The following is a 19099-nucleotide window of genomic DNA, read 5'->3' as shown; positions in this document are numbered from 1 at the left end:
AAGTTACTGAATTTATAGTAATCCAAAATAACTTGTAACTAGAAGTGTTTTGGATAAGCTCATGCCATAACGAGTAAGATGAAACCACTTTAAAATTGTATTAATTATGTTTTATTGAACAGGATATTTTAGATGATTTGAATTTTGAATTAAATATGTAAACCTTACTCTTGTACTTAATTTTTAGTTGATCAAACTCTTCATAATCAAAGTGAAAAGGTTAAACTTAGCTAAATGATCATACATGTATATCTGTCCCCAAAAGTTAACATAAATGTCAGTAAAGATTTTTTTAAAGTGTCAGTTTATTAGATCAAAGTATAGGAGAGAAGATAGAGGCAAAGAAGAATTTTAAACAAGGTTGTAGAGCATGGAAATAGATAAGTATCTGTATTCGAAGAGACAGAAGTAGTGATAACAAGAGAGATTATCTGCCTTACAGAACTGAAGAGAAAGGCTTTGAATTTGAAGGAACCTTGTACTTCAAAATTCAGGGTTCAAGTGTGGAGCTAAAAACAAGGAGATTTTTTTAAAATAAGAACAGACTACTAGACCTTCTCCCTCTCTCTTTTGCAATCAAGAGACTAACTTTTACCCACACACCGAAAAACTGGAGGTATATGGAGTGGAGACATTAAACTATTGAGGCTTTGGACTCAGAACACCAAGTTGGGTCTTTAGTAGGGGTGGTGTGAGGTCAAAAGTCAAAGTTCAAGTTAACATTTTTATACTGTGTGGTGAAGTACCAGCTTCTTCCCTTGATCTATCTCCAGGGGTCCTACAGTATGGTATAAAAGTAGCTTCAGACTGGAGCTAAAATAATCTCCGGAAAATCTAAATGGCCTGAGAAAAAAGGTCTGTAAGTATTAATATATGGGGGATCCCAGTGAAAAGCAGGATGGCCATCCATCAAAAAGCCATTTATAAACAAAGTTTGTTTTTGAGCTTTAAATGAGAATACCAACTTTTATTCAACATAGTGTTGGAGGTCCTAGCCACAGCCATCAGACAAGAAAAAGAAATAGAAGGAATCCAAATTAGAAAGGAAGAGCTAAAACTGTCACTGTTTGCAGATGACATGATCCTATACATAGAAAATCCTAAAGATACTACCAGAAAACTACTAGCACTCATCAATGAATTTGGTTAAGTTTTAGGATACAAAATTAATATACAGAAATATGTTGCATTTCTATACAATAACAATGAACTATCAGAAAGAGAAATTAAGGAAACAGTTCCATTTACCATTGCATCAAAAAGAATAAGGTAACCTAGGAATAAAGCCACCTAAGGAGGTAAAAGACCTGTAATCAGAAAACTGTAAGACACTGATGAAAGTAATTGAAGGTGACACAAACAGATTAAAAGATGTACCATGTTCTTAGATTGGAAGAATTAATATTGTTAAAATGACCATAATTTCCCAAGGCAATCTACAGATTCAGTGCAATCCCTATCAAAATACCAATGGCATTTTTCACAGAACTAGAACAAAAAAATCTTAAAATTTGTATGGAAACACAAAAGATCTCCAATAGCCAAAACAATCTTGAAAAAGAATGGAGCTGGAGGAATCATGCTCCCTGACTTCAGACTATGCAGCAAAGCTACAGTAATCAAAACAGTTTGGTCCTGGCACAAAAACAGGCACATAGCTCAATAGAACAGAATAGAGAGCCCAGAAATAAACCCATACACTTATGGTCAATTAATCTACAACAAAGGAGGCAAGAATTTACAATGGAGAAAAGACAGTCTCTTCAATAAGTGATGCTGGGAAAACTGGACAGCTACATGTAAAAGAAGGAAATTAGAACATTCGCTAACACCATATGCAAAAACTAAAGACGGATTAAAGACATAAGTGTAAGACCAGAAACCATAAATTCCCTAGGAGAAAACTTAGGCAGAGCACTCTTTGACATAAATCATAGCAATATGTTTTTAGATTTGTCTCCTCAAACAAAGGAAGTAAAACAAAAATATACAAATGGGACCTTATTAAACTTAAAATCTTCTGCACAGCGAAGGAACCATCAACAAAATGAAAAGACAACATACTGAATGGGAGAAAACATTTGCAAATGCTATGACTGATAAGGGGTTAATGTCCAACATATATAAATGACTTGCAGCTCAACATCAAAAAAACAAACAAGCTGGGACTTCCCTGGCAGTCCAGTGGTTAAGACTCCATGCTTCCACTGCAGGGGGCATGCGTTCAATCTCTGGTTAAGCAACTAAGATCCTGCATGCCATGTGGTGTGGCCCCCACAAAACAAAACAAGACAAAAAAACAATCCAGTTAAAAACTGGGCAGTAGTCCTGAATAGACATTTTTCCAAAGGGGACATTCAGATGACCAATAGGTACATGAAAAGATTCTCAGTATCGCTAATCATCAGGGAAATCCAAGTCAAAACCACAGTGAGGTAACACCTCACACCTGTCAGAATGACTGTTGTCAAAAAGAACACAAATAACAAGTGTTGGTGAGGATGCGGAGAAAAGGGAACCCTCATACACTGTTGAGAATGTAAATTGGTGCAGCCTCTGTGGAAAACAGTATGGAGTTTTCTCCAAAAACTAAAAATAGAACTGCCATATTACCCATCAGTCCCTCTGCTGGGTATATATCCAAAAAAAAAAAAAAAAACCACACTAATTCAAAAAGATACATGCACCTCATTGTTCATAGCGGCATTATTTACAGTTGCCAAGATATGGAAGCAACCTAAGTGTCCGTCAACAGATGAATGGATAAAGAAGATGTGGTGTATATATGTAATGGAATACTACTGAAGCATAAAAAAATGCAGTTTTGCTGTTTACAGCCTCATGGATGGACTTGAAGAGCATTATGCTAAGTGAAAGAAGTCAGGCCGAGAAAGACAAATACTGTATGATATCACTTATATGTGGAATCTAAAAAAGTACAGCAAACTAGCGAATATCACAACAAAGCAGACTCACAGATAAAGAGAACAAACTAGTGGTTACCAGTGGGGAGAGGGCAGCGGAGAGGGGCAATATAGGGGTAGGGAATTAAGAGATACAAACTATTAGGTATAAAATAATCTACAATGTTATATTATACAACAGAGGGAATATAGTCAATATTTTATAATAACTATAAATGAAGTATAACCTTTAAAAAATAAAACTAAATAAAAAATACAAAAAACTAGTGAATATAACAAAAAAGAAACAGACTCAGAGATATAGTCAACAAACTAGCAGTTATCAGTGGGGAGAGGGAAAGGGGAAGGGCAATATAGGGGTAGGGGATTATGAGGTACAAACTGTTATGTATAAAATAAGCTATAAGGGGACTTCCCTGGCAGTCCTGTGGTTAAGACTCTGCACTTCCACTGCAGAGGGACGTAGGTTCGATCCCTGATTGGGGAACTAGGATCCTGCATGCAGTGCGATGTGGTGGGGGGCAGTGGGGGGGAAGCTATAACGATATATTGTACAACATAGGGAATGTAGCTGATATTTTATAATAATTATAAATAGAATATAATCTTTAAAAATTGTGAATCACTGTATTTTATACCTGTAACATACGGTATTGTATGTCATCTATACTTCAATTAAAAGAAAATGTTGACAGACTCTAGGTCCATCCACCTCATTACAAATCTTTTTATGGCTGAGTAATATTCCATTGTATATATGTGCTACATCTTCCTTATCCATTCATCCGATGATGGACACTTAGGTTGTTTCCATCTCCGGGCTATTGTAAATAGACCTGCAATGAACATTTTGGTACATGACTCTTTTTGAATTATGGTTTTTCTCAGGGTATATGCCAAGTAGTGGGATTGCTGGGTCATATGGTTAGTTCTATTTGTAGTTTTTTAAGGAACCTCCATACTGTTCTCCACAGTGGCTGTACCAATTCACATTCCCACCAGCAGTGCAAGAGTGTTCCCTTTTCTCCACACCCTCTCCAGCATTTATTGTTTCTAGATTTTTTGATGATGGCCGTTCTGACTGGTGTGAGATGATATCTCATTGTAGTTTTGATATGCATTTCTCTAATGATTAATGATGTTGAGCATTCTTTCATGTGTTTGTTGGCAGTCTGTATATCTTCTTTGGAGAAATGTCTATTTAGGTCTTCTGCCCATTTTTGGATTGGGTTGTTTGTTTGTTATTGAGCTGCATGAGCTGCTTATAAATTTTGGAGATTAATCCTTTGTCAGTTGCTTCATTTGCAAATATTTTCTCCCATTCTGAGGGTTGTCTTTTGGTCTTGTTTATAGTTTCTTTGCTGTGCAAAAGCTTTGAAGTTTCATTAGGTCCTATTTGTTTATTTTTATTTCCACTTCTCTAGGAGGTGGGTCAAAAAGGACCTTGCTGTGATTTATGTCATAGAGTGTTCTGCCTATGGTTTCCTCTAAGAGTTTGATAGTTTCTGGCCTTACATTTAGGTCTTTAATCCATTTTGAGCTTATTTTTGTGTATGGTGTTAGGGAGTGATCTAATCTCATACTTTTACATGTACCTGTCCAGTTTTCCCAGCACCACTTAATGAAGAGGCTGTCCTTTCTGAACTAAGTCAGAAAGAGAAAGACAAAAACTGTATGCTAACACATATATATGGAATTTAAGAAGAAAAAAAAAATGTCATGAAGAACCTAGGGGTAAGACAAGAATAAAGACACAGACCTACTAGAGAATGGACTTGAGGATATGGGGAGGGGGAAGGGTAAGCTGTGACAAAGCGAGAGAGTGGCATGGACGTATATACACTACCAAACGTAAAATAGATAGCTAGTGGGAAGCAGCCGCATAGCACAGGGAGATCAGCTCGGTGCTTTGTGACCACCTGGAGGGGTGGGATAGGGACAGTGGGAGGGAGGGAGACGCAAGAGGGAAGAGATATGGGAACATATGTATAACTGATTCACTTTGTTATAAAGCAGAAACTAACACACCATTGTAAAGCAATTATACTCCAATAAAGATGTAAAAAAAGAAATGAACTTTAAAAAAATCAAAATAAATGGTTTTGGACTTACAAAAAAAAAAAGAAAAGAAAATGTTGAATGGCCAGCCTATGATCATTGACATTTGTGAAATGCCTCCAAATGGAAAGGCGGAAACCCAAAACAATTTACAAAGATGAATCTTAAGAAAATAGAGGCAATTCAGGGAACAAAGAGAATTTAATAAAATAATATCTTCCTAATTTGATTAACTCTACTTTATCAAGTTTTATTTTAAGGCAGCAGTCCGCAACCTTTTTGGCACCAGGGACCAGTTTCGTGGAAGACAGTTTTTCCACAGACCGGGGTTGGGGGTGGGATGGTAATGTGAGCATTGGGGAACAATGGAGAGTGGCAGGGAAGGAAGCTTCACTTGCTCACCCACCGCTCACCTCCTGCTGTGCAGTTCCTCTCCGCAGCCCAGGGATTGGGGACCCCTGTTTTAAGGTTTGTACTCAAATATAAGAAATACTTGCCAAACTTAAGGTCACAAAGAGTTTCTTTCATTTTTTTTTTTAGAAATTTTAATATTTTAGGTTTCACATTTAGATCTATGATCCATTTTAGAATAACGTTTGCATGTGGAATGAGTTATTGATAAAGGTTGTTTTTTCTTTCACGTGGATACTAATTATTCTAGCACAAATTGTTGAATAAACTATCTTTTTCTTTTGAATTTCCTTTGCATATGTGTTGAAAATTAATTGATCATATATGTGTGGATCTATTTCTAGACTCTCCATTTGTTCTCCATCCTATGTGGTGGATATATCTTTTCCTTTGTTCTGTATTTCTGTCTTTAGGCCAATACTGTGTTGGTTTGTTTACTGAAGCTTTGTAATGTCTTGAAATTAAGTAGTATGAGTTCTCTAACTTCGTTTTTTACCAAAATTGTTTCATATTTTCATATAAATTAGAGTTGGCTTGTCATTGTATCCCATAAAGAAGCTTACTGGAATTTTGACTGAGATTGCCCTGAATCTATAGTTCAAATTGAGGAGAAGAGACATATCGAGTCTCAGTCCAGATCCATGAGCACTATATGGTCTCTGCATTTATTTAGGCCTCCGTTTATTTGTTATTTACAAAATTTATCTCACCAATGTTTTGTAATTCACTATATCAACAGACTAAAAAAGAAAAAAGCATTTTATCATTTCAGTAAATTCAGAAAGAATTAAGTGACAAAATTCCATATTAATTCATAATTCAAAAAAAGACTTTATAAATTGTGATAGAAGTGTGCAGGTCATGAGGGACTTCCCTGTCATTCCAGTGGTTAAGACTCTGCACTTCCACTGCAGGGGGCACAGGTTCGATCCCTGGTCGGGGAGCTAAGATTCTGCGTGCCGCAAGGTGCGCGCAAAAAAAAAAGAAAAAAGATGTGTGCAGGTCTTGTATATGTTTGTCAGATTCATCCCTTTAGCATTTCATATTTTTGGTGCTATTAAAATGGTATTCTTTTTTAAAATTTCAATTTCCAATTATTTATTGCTGGTACATTCAAATACAATTAATATTTATATGTCAATCTTGTATCTAGTGAGCATGATAAACTCCTTTATTCTAGTAGCTTTTTTGTAGAATTTTCTTTTATATTTAATTAATTAATGTATTTATTAATTTTTAAATTTATTTGGCTGCATGGGGTCTTTAGTTGTGGCAGGCAAACTCTTAGTTGCGGCATACATGTGGGATCTAGACCAGGGATCGAACCCGGGACCCCTGTGTTGGGAGCACAGAGTCTTCACCACTGGAACACCAGGGAAGTCCTCTGTAAGATTTTCTACATAGCTAGTCATGTCATCTGAGAACAAAGGCAGTTTTACTTATTTCTTTCCATCTGGATGCTTTTTATCTCTTTTTCTTGGCTTATTGTACTGTCCTAGAATATTTAGTAATGTATTGAATAAAAGTGGGGAAAATGAACATTTTTGCCTTGTTCCTGATCTTAGTGGATAGCACTCACTCTTTGACCATTAAGTGTGATGTTAGCAGTAGGTTTTTCATAGATGCCATTAATAAAGTTGAGAAAATTACCTTTTATTAGAATTTATGAAGAATTTCTCAAATCATGAATTAATATTGAATTTTGTCACTTCTTTCTTTTTTTTTTTAAAGAAAACATTTTTAATCTTACAGTACAGTACCTTGAAAAGTACAGTAGTACAGTACAACATCTGGCATACAGGGGCTGACATCGAGTGAACAGGCAAGAAGAGTTACTGACTGGAGGAGGGAGAGGAGGCAGGAGATGGTAGAGCTGAAGGATCATTAGCAATAGGAGACAGGGCAAGCTGCAATTTCACTCATGCCTGACATTGATGGAACGCATGTTCTCATCTTTGAAAGTTTGCAGCTTGAAGGTTCATACGTAGGGGACTACTGTAATCAGTTTATGTCGTGTCCTCGGGCTATGTCATTCTTTTTTTTTTTTTTTTTGACATCTTTATTGGGGTATAATTGCTTTACAATGGTGTGTTTCTGCTTTATAACAAAGTGAATCAGTTGTACATATACATATATTCCCATATCTCTTGCCTCTTGCGTTTCCCTCCCTCCCACCGTCCCTATCCCACCCCTCTAGGTGCTCACAAAGCACCGAGCTGATCTCCCTGTGCTATGCGGCTGCTCCCCACTAGCTATCTCCCTTACGTTTGGTAGTGTTTATATGCCCATGCCTCTCTCTCGCTTTGTCACAGCTCACCCTTCCCCCTCCCCATATCCTCAAGTCCGTTCTCTAGTAGGTCTGTGTCTTTATTCCTTGTCACTTATTTCTAAATTCACTGATTTCAACTATTAACTTGATTCCTAAGATAAATCCCACATTGCTATAATGTACTAATCTTTTTTATTTATTGATTTAATTTGCTAAAATTTTATTAAGAGTTTTGTGTCTATGTTTTTGAGAGATATTGGTCTGTGGTTTTCTTTTTTGGTGACATCTTTTTCAGGCTTTGGTATCAGGGTAATACTAAGCTCATAGAATGATTTCAGAAGTATTCTCTCTTCAAAAGAGCTTGTATGGAATCAGTATTATTTATTCCTTAAATGTTTCTTATAATTTATAGGTGAAGTTGTCTGAGGTTAGAAATTTTTTGGTGGGAAAATGTTAAACTATATATTCAGTTTCCTTATGGCTAGTCAGGTTATCTTTCTCTGAATGAACCTTGGTAGTTTGTGACTTTGAAAGAGTTTGTCTCATCTAGTTTGTCAAATTTATTGACAGAAAATTGTTCATAGTATTCCCCCATTACTATTTTAATGTTTGTAGCAGCGCCCCCTCTCTTATTCCTGATGTTGGTAATTTGTGTTCTTTTTTTCTCCTTTAATTAGTCTGGGTAATTTTATTGATCTTCTCAAATAATTAGCTTTGGGTTTCTTTGATTTTTCCCTATTTTTCTTTTTGTTTTTCTATTTCATTGATTTAAAACTTTTACCATTATATTTTCTTCAGCTTACCTTTGGTTTTATTTGCTCTTTTTCTAGTTTCTTGTGGTGGAAGCTGAGGTCATTAATTTGAGAGCTTTCTTTTTTCTAATACAGGCTTTTAGTGGTGTAAATTTTTATCTCAGTACTTCTTTTGCTTTATTCCAGAAAATTTAACCTTTTCATTTTCAGACAGTTCATAGTAATTTCTTATTTTCCTGCTGATTGCATCTTTGACCCATGGATTATTTAGAAGTGTGTTTTTAGTATCCAAATATTTGCACATTTTTCCAGGTACCTTTCTATGATTGATTCTTTTTTTTGAACTTTTTAAAAGTTTTATTGGTACAGTTATTATAGTGAATTGCAATTTATATACTGAACTATTTCTTTTTCTTTTCTTTTTTTTTAAGTATGGGCTCTGACACTTTTTATTTGTGAAACCTCAGGCAAGTTACCTAGCTCTTTTTGTTTTTCATACATCTTTATTGGAGTATAATTGCTTCACAATGTTGTATTTGTTAGTTTCTGCCTTACAACAAAGTGAATCAGTTGTATGCACACACATATCCCCATATTCCCTCCCTCTTGAGCCTCCCTTCCACCCTCTCTATCCCACCCCTCTAGGTGGTCAAAGAGCACCAAGCTGATCTCCCTGTGCTATGCAGCAGCTTCCCACCAGCCATCCATTTTACATTTGGAGTGTATGTGTGTCAATGCAACTCTCTGACTACATCCCAGCCTCCCCTTTCCCTCTGTGTCCTCAAGTCCATTCTCAATGTCTGCATCTTTATTCCTGCCCTACCACTAGGTTCATCATTTTTCTAGATTCTATATATATGCGTTAGCATACGGTATTAGTTTTTCTCTTTCTGACTTACTTCACTCTGTGTGACAGACTCTAGGTGCATCCACCTCACTACAAATAACTTGATTATTAATTTAACTTAATTCCATTATTGGATCATATTTAATGTAATATCATTATGGTTGCATTAAAATGTACATATTTGATTTTTCTTTCGTATTTGTCCTACATTTTCTCTGTTCCTATTCTCCTCCCTTCCCACTTTCTTGGATTTATTGTGTATTTTTCAAAATAAATGCATTTTATTTACATTATTAGCTTATTAGGTATATCTCTTCATTTTTTTTCATGGTTGCTCTAGGGTTTATAATATACAATTTTATATTATTACAGATTTAGAATTATAAGAAGCTAATGGAAACGCTTAATATCAGGAGAATGGAACGCTAGCTAATGTGTTCTAGAAACAAAAGGATACTAGAAAAAGTTTAGCTTATTGTAATCCCCTATAGCCACACAGTCTTCTTATATGTTCCTCAGATACCTCATACTTCTGCCTCAGGGCCTTTGTACTTAAAATTCCCTTTGCCTAGAACATTCTTTTGCTAGATGGTGACATGACTTATCTTTTGCTGTCTTTCTCTGTTGCTAAACTGTTAGTTAACCTGATCAGAAAGGTCTTTCCATATCATACTACCTACCTAAAAGAGCCATCCCTGCTCCTCATTTCTATACTCTCGTTTTGACCTACTTTTACTTTATGGTATTTATCCCTCTCTGGAGTTACAAGTTTGTTTCTTTGTTTGGATTCGCCTCTTTGTTCTGTTCATCTTTGCATCCCTGACTCCTTCATCAATGCCTGGTGGTCAACAACTGATCAATAAATATTTGTTGAATGAGTGATATTCATTTGTGTCTGTTTTGTATAGTCTCCTTAGAAAAGAGACCTAATCTGCCTGGTTACTGAAAATTCACCATTAAATTGCCTTTCAATATGAAATTAGAAATTATTGCTCAAAACCCCTTATATTTTTTAATTTAACAATGAAATATTACAAAGAACTTAGTACCTGCTGTATAATTTCCCTTTCAAAGATTTTTTACTAGGCTTTTTTTTGCTGTTGATTTCTGAATATATATCCTAGTACGTAAATTTCACTCTCATTCAGAAATATCATTATTTACAGGAGTAAAGACTAAGCAATTAATTTTAATTATTTTGTTCTAGTTCCAAAAATTGAGGCATGATCTTGAATTGGTACTATCTACTATTCAGTCAAAGAATGAAAAGTTAAAGGAAGACTTAGAAAGGTATATTTGTATTATAATTACTACTCATCATTGATATATATTGAATTAGCATTAATGTTTTATTTGAATACTGTTTTGTTTTTCCATGTTTAAAGGGAGCAAAAATGGTTGGATGAACAGCAACAGATATTAGAATCTCTTAATGTACTACACAATGATTTGAAACAGCAGGTTGTGACATTTTCTGAATCAAGGTATTGATTTTGTGTTCTAGGTTTTCATAATAGGAAAAATTATTTCCTTTTTTATGTTATATGAAATACATAGATGAAAAGAAGGTAAATTTCACCAGAAATTGTGAGTCTTACCCTGACTTTTGCCAATTGTTAAGTTACCTAATCTTTTATGAATAATTTGACTTTTAGTTTTCCTACATGTTAAATAGAGACTGTTTATCTCATAAAGCTAGTTATTTTGAGCAATGAAGTTTGAACAAAGTTTTTGATTAATTTTATGAGTAACCAGTTATATATATTTAAGTATTTTATCAGCAAATTAATTCTCTTAAATTTAAATAAATCTTTTAGAATCTTTAATGAGCTGACAACGAAAATGCGTGATATAAAAGAATATAAGGAGAAACTCTTGGTTACCTTGGGTGAATTTCTAGAAGACCATTTTCCTCTGCCTGATAGAAATGTTAAAAAGAAAAAGGTAAGTTTTAGAGAAGACATTCATGTAGATATTCACATATGAAATTGTTTTAGATAGGTTCACAGGTAAATTTTCTGATAAATTTTTATGTTAAATATACACTTCAAAGACATACACAAATAGGTACATGCACAGAAATATTCCATCATCACATTATAATAATGAAAAATTAGAAGCAACCTAGTTATGTAATAAAATAAGATTAAATACATTTTTTTACATTGTATTCATATTGATGGAAAAATGCAGCTTTTAAAAGTGTATTGAACACTATCAAAAGAGTTTATGAAATCTCACAAATTATTGATTGTTAGAAGATAAAACACAGATGATTAAATTGTGTGAGTCTAATTTGTACCAAAGAACGTAATAGTGCTTATGCCTGGGGCTAAGATTGTAGGTAAGATTTGTTATTGTTTTTCAAATTTTCTATGATAAACACATGTAACTTTTAAAATCAGAAGGTACCTGTAGTTAAGGTAAGTTATTGACTATTTTAATAACAGTTATGATGGAATAAACCTTTTTCACAAAAGCAAATATTTCATTGAGTGACAGAAGGTTGGGAACAAGCACTTTAATTCCTTTTTTAAAAATAGTATAGGTATAAATAAATAGAACTTGTGGAAGTGGAATAGGCATTGAAACTGGGACCAGAACAATCTTTCCAAAAATATACATATTTAACAATTTATTTAATCATGTATTTTAAAATATACATATTTAAATCATTTTTCAACATAAAACTTTTGATGCCTCCCTCTGGGATGAAGTCTATAAACTCCTTAGAGGAATGAATTTATATTCTGGACTTTGTCTATCTCTTTAGCCTCCTTTTCAGCCATTCTTTATTCATCTCTTGCATGAGTCCATTCAACCATAGTACTAAAGTTCCAGCAGATATGCAATGACCTGTCACTTTTTTGTGCCTTATACATTCTATTCCCTCTGGTTACAAAACAATTCCTATCTGGTGAAAATAATAAATTCTTTCTTAAAGCAACTCAAACATCATCTTTTGTGTGATGCATTGAATGAAGTTTTGGTGTCATTTTATTAGCATTTATTACATGATTTTGTAGTAATCATTTATTTCTCTTTCTCTGTTGACCCACCACGCTCTGTGAGCTCCTTGGTTTGTTTAATTCATCTTTGTGTCTGTACTGTCTTGCATACCTATTGTAGTACCTTCTGAGTTCATATTTCTTGAATGACTGTGAGCATACTAGGAAAAGGAGAAAAAAGTTTGTTTTCTTATAATCTGTGTTTATTTATTCTTCCCTGTCTTCTTTGTAATTATCAGTAGGCTTTCATTTGTTATGGACAATTTCTCCCATTCTATCCATTGTTATTTATGCCCCTTAGTCATTTGTGAAATTGTTAACGGCCTTCTGTTAATGATTTCAGTAAATTCATGATCCCTTACCTCTTAATGATCATAATCTTAAAATAACTTAATGATTTATTTTCTGATTCCAGTCTCTCTTTTTTTCAACTTTTTTTTTTAACCTATTAAGGTTCTCCACTATTAGAACCAGAGGTTTGAGACACTCCTAAAGGAAAGCATTGATTACCAGAAGCCACCATGAGTTTATTCAGTCATATTGGATAAGCTCACTTTTTTAAATGAAGTATATGAACTGTTGATACATATTACAAACTGATAGGTTACTCTCTCTCCCTCTCTCTCTCTCTCTCTCTCTGTCAAGCAATAATAATGGATGTATCAGTGGGCTCAAGCTGCCATAGCAAAATACCAAAGAATAGGTGGCTTAAACAAAATAAATTTATTTTGTCATAGTTTTGGAGGCCAAATTCCAAGATCAAGGTGCCATCAGTTTTATTTAAAATAAATGAATTGTGTTATTTATTTTAACTTTGGTAGTTTCATTGCATTTATATTCTGTTCTGATACCATCATTCATGTATACATTTAGTCTTTATTGTACATTATGTTGGATTCAATCCTTATCATCTTTTACCATTCATTTTTGAGTTTTTAAGTTTAATCCATTGTTTGGTATGATGGGTTTGTTTGACAAGTAATTTGTTCAAGAAGAATTTCTGGGTGTTTTATTTTTTAAATTCTTAAATGCTGAACATATTTTGCTGTATACTTAAACGCTTATCTTAGGCAGAGATTTTAGAAGTCACAAGACTTGGTAAGGGGTTTCTCCATTCTTCTCAGATTGAATGTGCTGTGGAGAGGTCTGAGGCCAGCCTGTAGATGTCTTGCTGCTTCTGACTCTTTGACTGAAGGATTCTTTATCTCTGAACTTCAGTAACTTAACAGGGATATGTCACAATGTTGATCATTCAATATCAGTTTTGCTTTGAAGATGATGCATTGTTTCCAGGGGCAGATTTAGGTCACATTGCATTTCATGGCAATTTTATTTTATTATATTTTACATTGTTTATCATATCCTTATGTTGAAACTTTTTTTTTTGTTTTCTTTCATTATATTTTTCTTCTGCATTTTCTTTGATTATCTCAAACCTTTATATTTTAATCTGTGCCTTGCTGCTTGTTTCTTTAATATATTTGTATTTCTATAAAACCTTAGGAGGACTCCATGCTAATCTTTGATTATTGTCAGGAAGGTACTAGATGTCACAATAGTAGGAGACCTTGTAGTTAATTGAATGTCTGAACTCAAAAGCTGCTGATTAGCTTTAGTATTATCCTAGAAGATTTCCCTTAGAACCTTATCCTATGGAACATTTTTAACAGTAATTTGGATAAAGAGGTAGAGGACATAGTCATCAAAGTTTACAAATGATATGAAATTGAGAGAGGACTAGATAGTAAACTTATTGGATGACAGAATTAGAACTGTATTTTTTAACTGGCCAAGATAAAATAGGACGGTCCAAATAAAATAGGATGATATTTAGTGGAGGTACATAGAATATCTTTCTTGAGTTTAAAACATTGAAGAACGAAGGAGACATATCTTAGCTATGTACAATGAAGGAAACTTTTGGCACTTTAGATGATAGTGTTCTCAGATAGAGGTCAGCAGGGAAGAATAGATGTCCAAAAGCTAATGCAATCTTAAACTTATTGAATAGAATTCCAGCTTCTACACGTATGGAAGTGAGTCTTCCATTTCATCTTCGGTTTTCTAATCACAGCTATATCATTGTGGAGACTGGATTTTTTTAAAAAGGTAAATTAGAACACATTTAGAGAACAACCATGCTATTGAGAGGCTGCAAGTCTATGAGAAATAATTGAAGAAACTCATGATGATTAATATGGAGAAGGCAGGGAGCTCATAATAGCTGTCTTCAGATATTTGAGAACTCTAGGGTGGAATTGGAATGAGATTTATTCTCTGTCATTCCAAGAAAAAAAGAACTAGTGAGTTGAGTTAATATTAGGAACTGTCAAGAACTATAGAAAGATGAACAAACCTCCCTGGGAAGCAAGTTTCCTGTCCCAAAGCTGTATCAATACAGTCTGGAATGTCATTTGTTTGGGATATTTTGATTGGGAAGGTTCAGACATTAGATTTTCATTTATATGAATATATGTAATATAATTTATCCATTTATATAAATTTATAATTTATCTCCATATTTAGAGATAGGTAGATAGATAGGTGGATACTCTGAATTGTATCTTCTAGTAATTGCAAAAGATTTCCCTGTCTAAGAGGTTGTTTCAACTATTTTTATGAACCTTACTGTTTAGTACAGCAGGTTGTTTTCTTTCAGAATGCTTTTTAAATCATCTCATTATAAATGTTTGGTTTTAGTATATCTTGTACCACTGCAATTGAGGAATATTAATTTTTGAAATTTTGTAATAAATACAGTGTAATATTCTGCCATTAGAATTGAAATGTTAATTCTTTGTTATTCACACTTCTCTCAAAGAAAAACATTCAAGAATCAACTGCACAGCTGATAACACTGCATGAAATGTTAGAGGTAAGTGTTTTGTGTAGTTGTTTTGTCTTGAAGATATCTCTTCACTAGTGATTTGTGAACAATTATACATAGGCTTGAAAAAGAAAAAAATGCTGCTTTAGTTCTTAAGGTATACACCAAACTTTATTATATATATTAATTTATCTTAGTATAAAATTAGTTTCTATGTAGTAAGAAAATATTATTTTTTAGAAGAAGATGAAACTGAAGTCTTACTCTTAATTGTGTTCCCGATTATTACTTTAAGAAAAATTTTATGATGTTTTTTAGTATCTACACAGTAAAAGCCTATGCTGTTACATTGATGTAATCTTTAGTTGGCCAGTCTGTATTCTATCTAAAATACACAATTGAGTTTAAGGATTCTTTCCACAAAGTTGCAGAACTTCATTCACAGATTTTCCTTAAATAACATCAGCTTCTTTTTTCATAATGTAAGGACTCATTACACCTTTTTCTGCCTGACATTTGCTTTTTATTTTATTTACAAATATCTCTGACCTTTAAAAAAAAGAAGTTTTTGAACTTCAGCCAAATTACCGACTATATTAAATACTTAAATCTTTATATGATGACCTATTGCAGATTGGGTGGAGAGGAAGGTAGTCTATGAAGAGCTATTTAACAATTAATGTGACTTTTTAAAGTCATTGGTAAGTTTAGAATAAAGTGATTTCAGAAAACTTGTTTCACATAGTAATTTTCTGCATTGGATGCTAAAGTCTCTGTGTATCTAGCTAAATGGTTTTGGTGCCTCAGGATATCTTAATATAGAATATTATTACTTTGGAAAGCAAAATACAATTATTTTTTAGATTATGATTTGAATCTTTTAACATATTCCTATTTAGTCCAGTTTATACTGAAACTACTGTTTCTCATGGATGACTTGACTTTTTTTTAATAAAAGTTGTTATATATGTGGCAAATATTGACAGTTATTAACTGGGAAATACATGTGTAATTTTTGAATAGTGCACTATGAGATACCATGTAAAACTTAGATTTAGAAACTATTTTTGTCTCCAAGGCTTGTATTATCAATAATAAATATAAACAGAATTTAAACTGCAGTTCAGTGAAGAATAAACCAATATACATGTTCATGTTAAAGTAGAATTTTTAGCATTTAATTATTTCTGGCATCTATTAGAAGTTTGATTAATATAACTGAAGTTAGAAATGAAAATAAAATTTTTAAATTATACTAAAATAAGCAGTTGCTCTAAAATGGGAATAATATTTAATTATTTTATTATCATACCTAAAAGAAATGAGACCAAGAGCTTTTTTCTCCAGGATGTGGTTCTGAAGTAGCTAAAGTTAGGGAGTTCCCTGGTGGCCTGGTGGTTATGATTCTGAGCTTTCACTGCCACGGCCCACATTCAATCCCTGGTTGAGGAACTGAGATCCCACAAGCCACATGTTGCAGCTAAAAAAAAAAAAAGAAATAGCTAAAGTTAATGGCAGATGAAATTATTTCAAGAATTGAGATGTTAAAAAAAAAAAAAGAATTAAAATGTTGATATTATTATGAAATGTGATTGAGATGAGAGCTTTACAGTTTTAATTTTATTTCTATTTGTATAAATTGTATTTTTCCTTTTCTGTGTTTCTTAATATAATATATTTAAAGCTTTGGCTTGGCAATTCAGAGATATGGAGTCTAATCCATGATCTATTACTAATTATGTGCCCCTTGAGGAATCTTTTAACCCTTCTCGATTCTGGTTTTGTAATTTGTGAAGGCACTGTGTGGGAGCTAAGGAGGTAGAGTAATAATTGATACATATTTAGCATTTTTCAGTATGTTTCATAAAACATTAGTGTTTGAAGAATTTTAAATGTGTGTTTCTTAAAAAAACTTTTTTAATGCCAGTGGATCTGGGATATACAGGTGATTCTGAGTGCACATTGACAGTCTTTCTCCAGCTTATATAACCATAGAACCCTGTTTCTCCACACTAAGAGCATCCTTAGGGAGACCAATTCCATGGAATGTAGTTTGGGAAATGTTAGTCTTATATAATTTACTGCAGATACTCAAAACGTCCCAATTTGTGGTTGTAACCCCTCAATATCCTTAGTGAAGAAATCAAAGATATTTAAGATAATTTGAAGGAAATGATGATGATAGAATTGTTGTTTCAAAGATTTATCAGATGAATAGGTGTTTTTTGGGGGAAGAGTAGCATTGGTGATTTCTCTTTCCCCCAAATATTAAGATATGTATGCTGTTTTTGAACTTTTTGAGTATTTAAGTTTTTTACTTTTAAGAAATGGTTATAACCAATCTTGTAACATAAGCAAATTATTAATCCTAAGAGAAGTGAGAGAATTGTAAGTGCCTTTTAACTAGTATTTAGGAATTTTAAAAGTTAAGGTGCAAAGATTCATTTTAAAGCTATTTCCATTCACTAATATTTGTTTTTTAAAAAAAGACAATCAACTATTTAAGTTAATACATAGAAATTATGATATAAACAATTACTCAAAGAGAAAAGACATTAACATTCTTTGGTAAGAAACTTCATTAATGTTTTATTATAGCTGTATCAATTTTTTTCCAAGTAAGGTATATTTTGAATGATTTTTTTTTCTAGATTCTTTTAAATAGATTATTTGATGTTCCACATGACCCATATGTCAAAATTAGTGATTCTTTTTGGCCACCTTATATTGAGCTGCTCCTGCGTAATGGAATTGCCTTGAGACATCCAGAAGATCCAACCCGAATAAGATTAGAAGCCTTCCATCAGTAAAAAGATGGTCTTTTTTTCACACGTACTTAAAGCATCTTGTCATTCAAGGATAATGGAAACACTGAGAATTACTTGGATAAGGAACATTATTTGCAAATCAAAGCACATAGTCCATCTTCCTTTTGTGCTTAAAATGACTCATGCTGCCATCCACTATTCATTTAAAAATGGTCCTTTCGCAGTCAGTCATTGCTTTGGTATTTTCAACTGGGTGGACAAGAATGCAAGTGAAAAATATTCTAGACTTAATTATTACAAAACTTTAAATATACCTTACTTCTGCAATATTCTTTGGAAAATTCGTTGTTAATTTATGATATTGATAATGTAATATTTTTCTTTTAAAATTTATGACAGTTTCTTTTATGCATTTGATTTCCATTTGGTGCTTACATCCTTTAAATTTACAAATTGTAATGGAAAGGCCATTTAATTTGCAGGAGGTTTAAAAATTGACTTAGTATCTTAATGTAGAAGGAAGCATAATTTAAAAGCATTTAGTAAATCTGTTCCATGTATAATGCCATATTTCTAGATTTGTTAAAAATTGGAATGTTAAACTAACGGATAAAGGTAGCATGAAAACTATATTTTAATGTGTATTATATTACAAGTGATGATATATATTAAATCATTCTTGATTCTGTTAATTATTACTAACAATACTGTGTTCATAAAATTTTGTTAATCCTCTGTGACTTTCCTGTAAATAAAATTCTCATTTAAAAACTAGCTTTTTTGGGGATGTGGCATGATATTTTAATAAACTAAATAGACTTTTTCATAGGTAGATAAATGATGATATTATAGAACTACATATAAGCTAAACTAGAGAATTCCAAATACTTTTTGTATCATTAGTTTTCTAAGATGACTTAGTATATACTTTTATTTTTGAAAATGCTTTCTACTGTATTATAGTATCCAAGTTTCTTGTTTACCTTAAATACTTCATCTTTTTTAAAGTAGGCAAAAACTATTCCAAGTATACCATGTTCCATTTATAGAAAATACAAATACTGTTATATTTTAGAAAATGTGTAAGTTCTTTTATGGGAAGATGACATACAAAAGTACCTTCCTAGAATACTCTAGTTGGGAGTCAAAGGATTGAGCAACTTATTATTCCTGAGTTACTGGAGAAAGGAAAAATGGTGCTAGCAGTATAAGTCTGACAATAATTCTGTCTGACA

General features: G+C 32.9%; 1 protein-coding gene across 2 annotated transcripts in view; it reads left to right on the top strand.

The window, feature by feature from the left end:
* CENPK (centromere protein K) overlaps nucleotides 1-18634 on the top strand; it is a 29321-nt gene extending 10687 nt beyond the window's left edge. Inside the window, exons 5-9 of one of the 2 annotated variants that reach the window (XM_065875156.1) lie at nucleotides 10469-10551; nucleotides 10647-10745; nucleotides 11079-11205; nucleotides 15091-15144; nucleotides 17748-18634. In XM_065875156.1, the coding sequence (XP_065731228.1) occupies nucleotides 10469-10551; nucleotides 10647-10745; nucleotides 11079-11205; nucleotides 15091-15144; nucleotides 17748-17906 (522 nt within the window). In that variant the 3' untranslated portion in view covers nucleotides 17907-18634. The remainder of the gene's footprint in view (nucleotides 1-10468; nucleotides 10552-10646; nucleotides 10746-11078; nucleotides 11206-15090; nucleotides 15145-17747) is intronic. The other variant, XM_065875157.1, reaches the window with a different exon arrangement.
* Nucleotides 18635-19099: the final 465 nt, after the last annotated feature.

Source organism: Phocoena phocoena, chromosome 3 (genome assembly GCF_963924675.1).
Source record: "Phocoena phocoena chromosome 3, mPhoPho1.1, whole genome shotgun sequence".
Taxonomy (NCBI): domain Eukaryota; kingdom Metazoa; phylum Chordata; class Mammalia; order Artiodactyla; family Phocoenidae; genus Phocoena; species Phocoena phocoena.
This window is presented reverse-complemented; position numbering and strand designations above follow the sequence as displayed.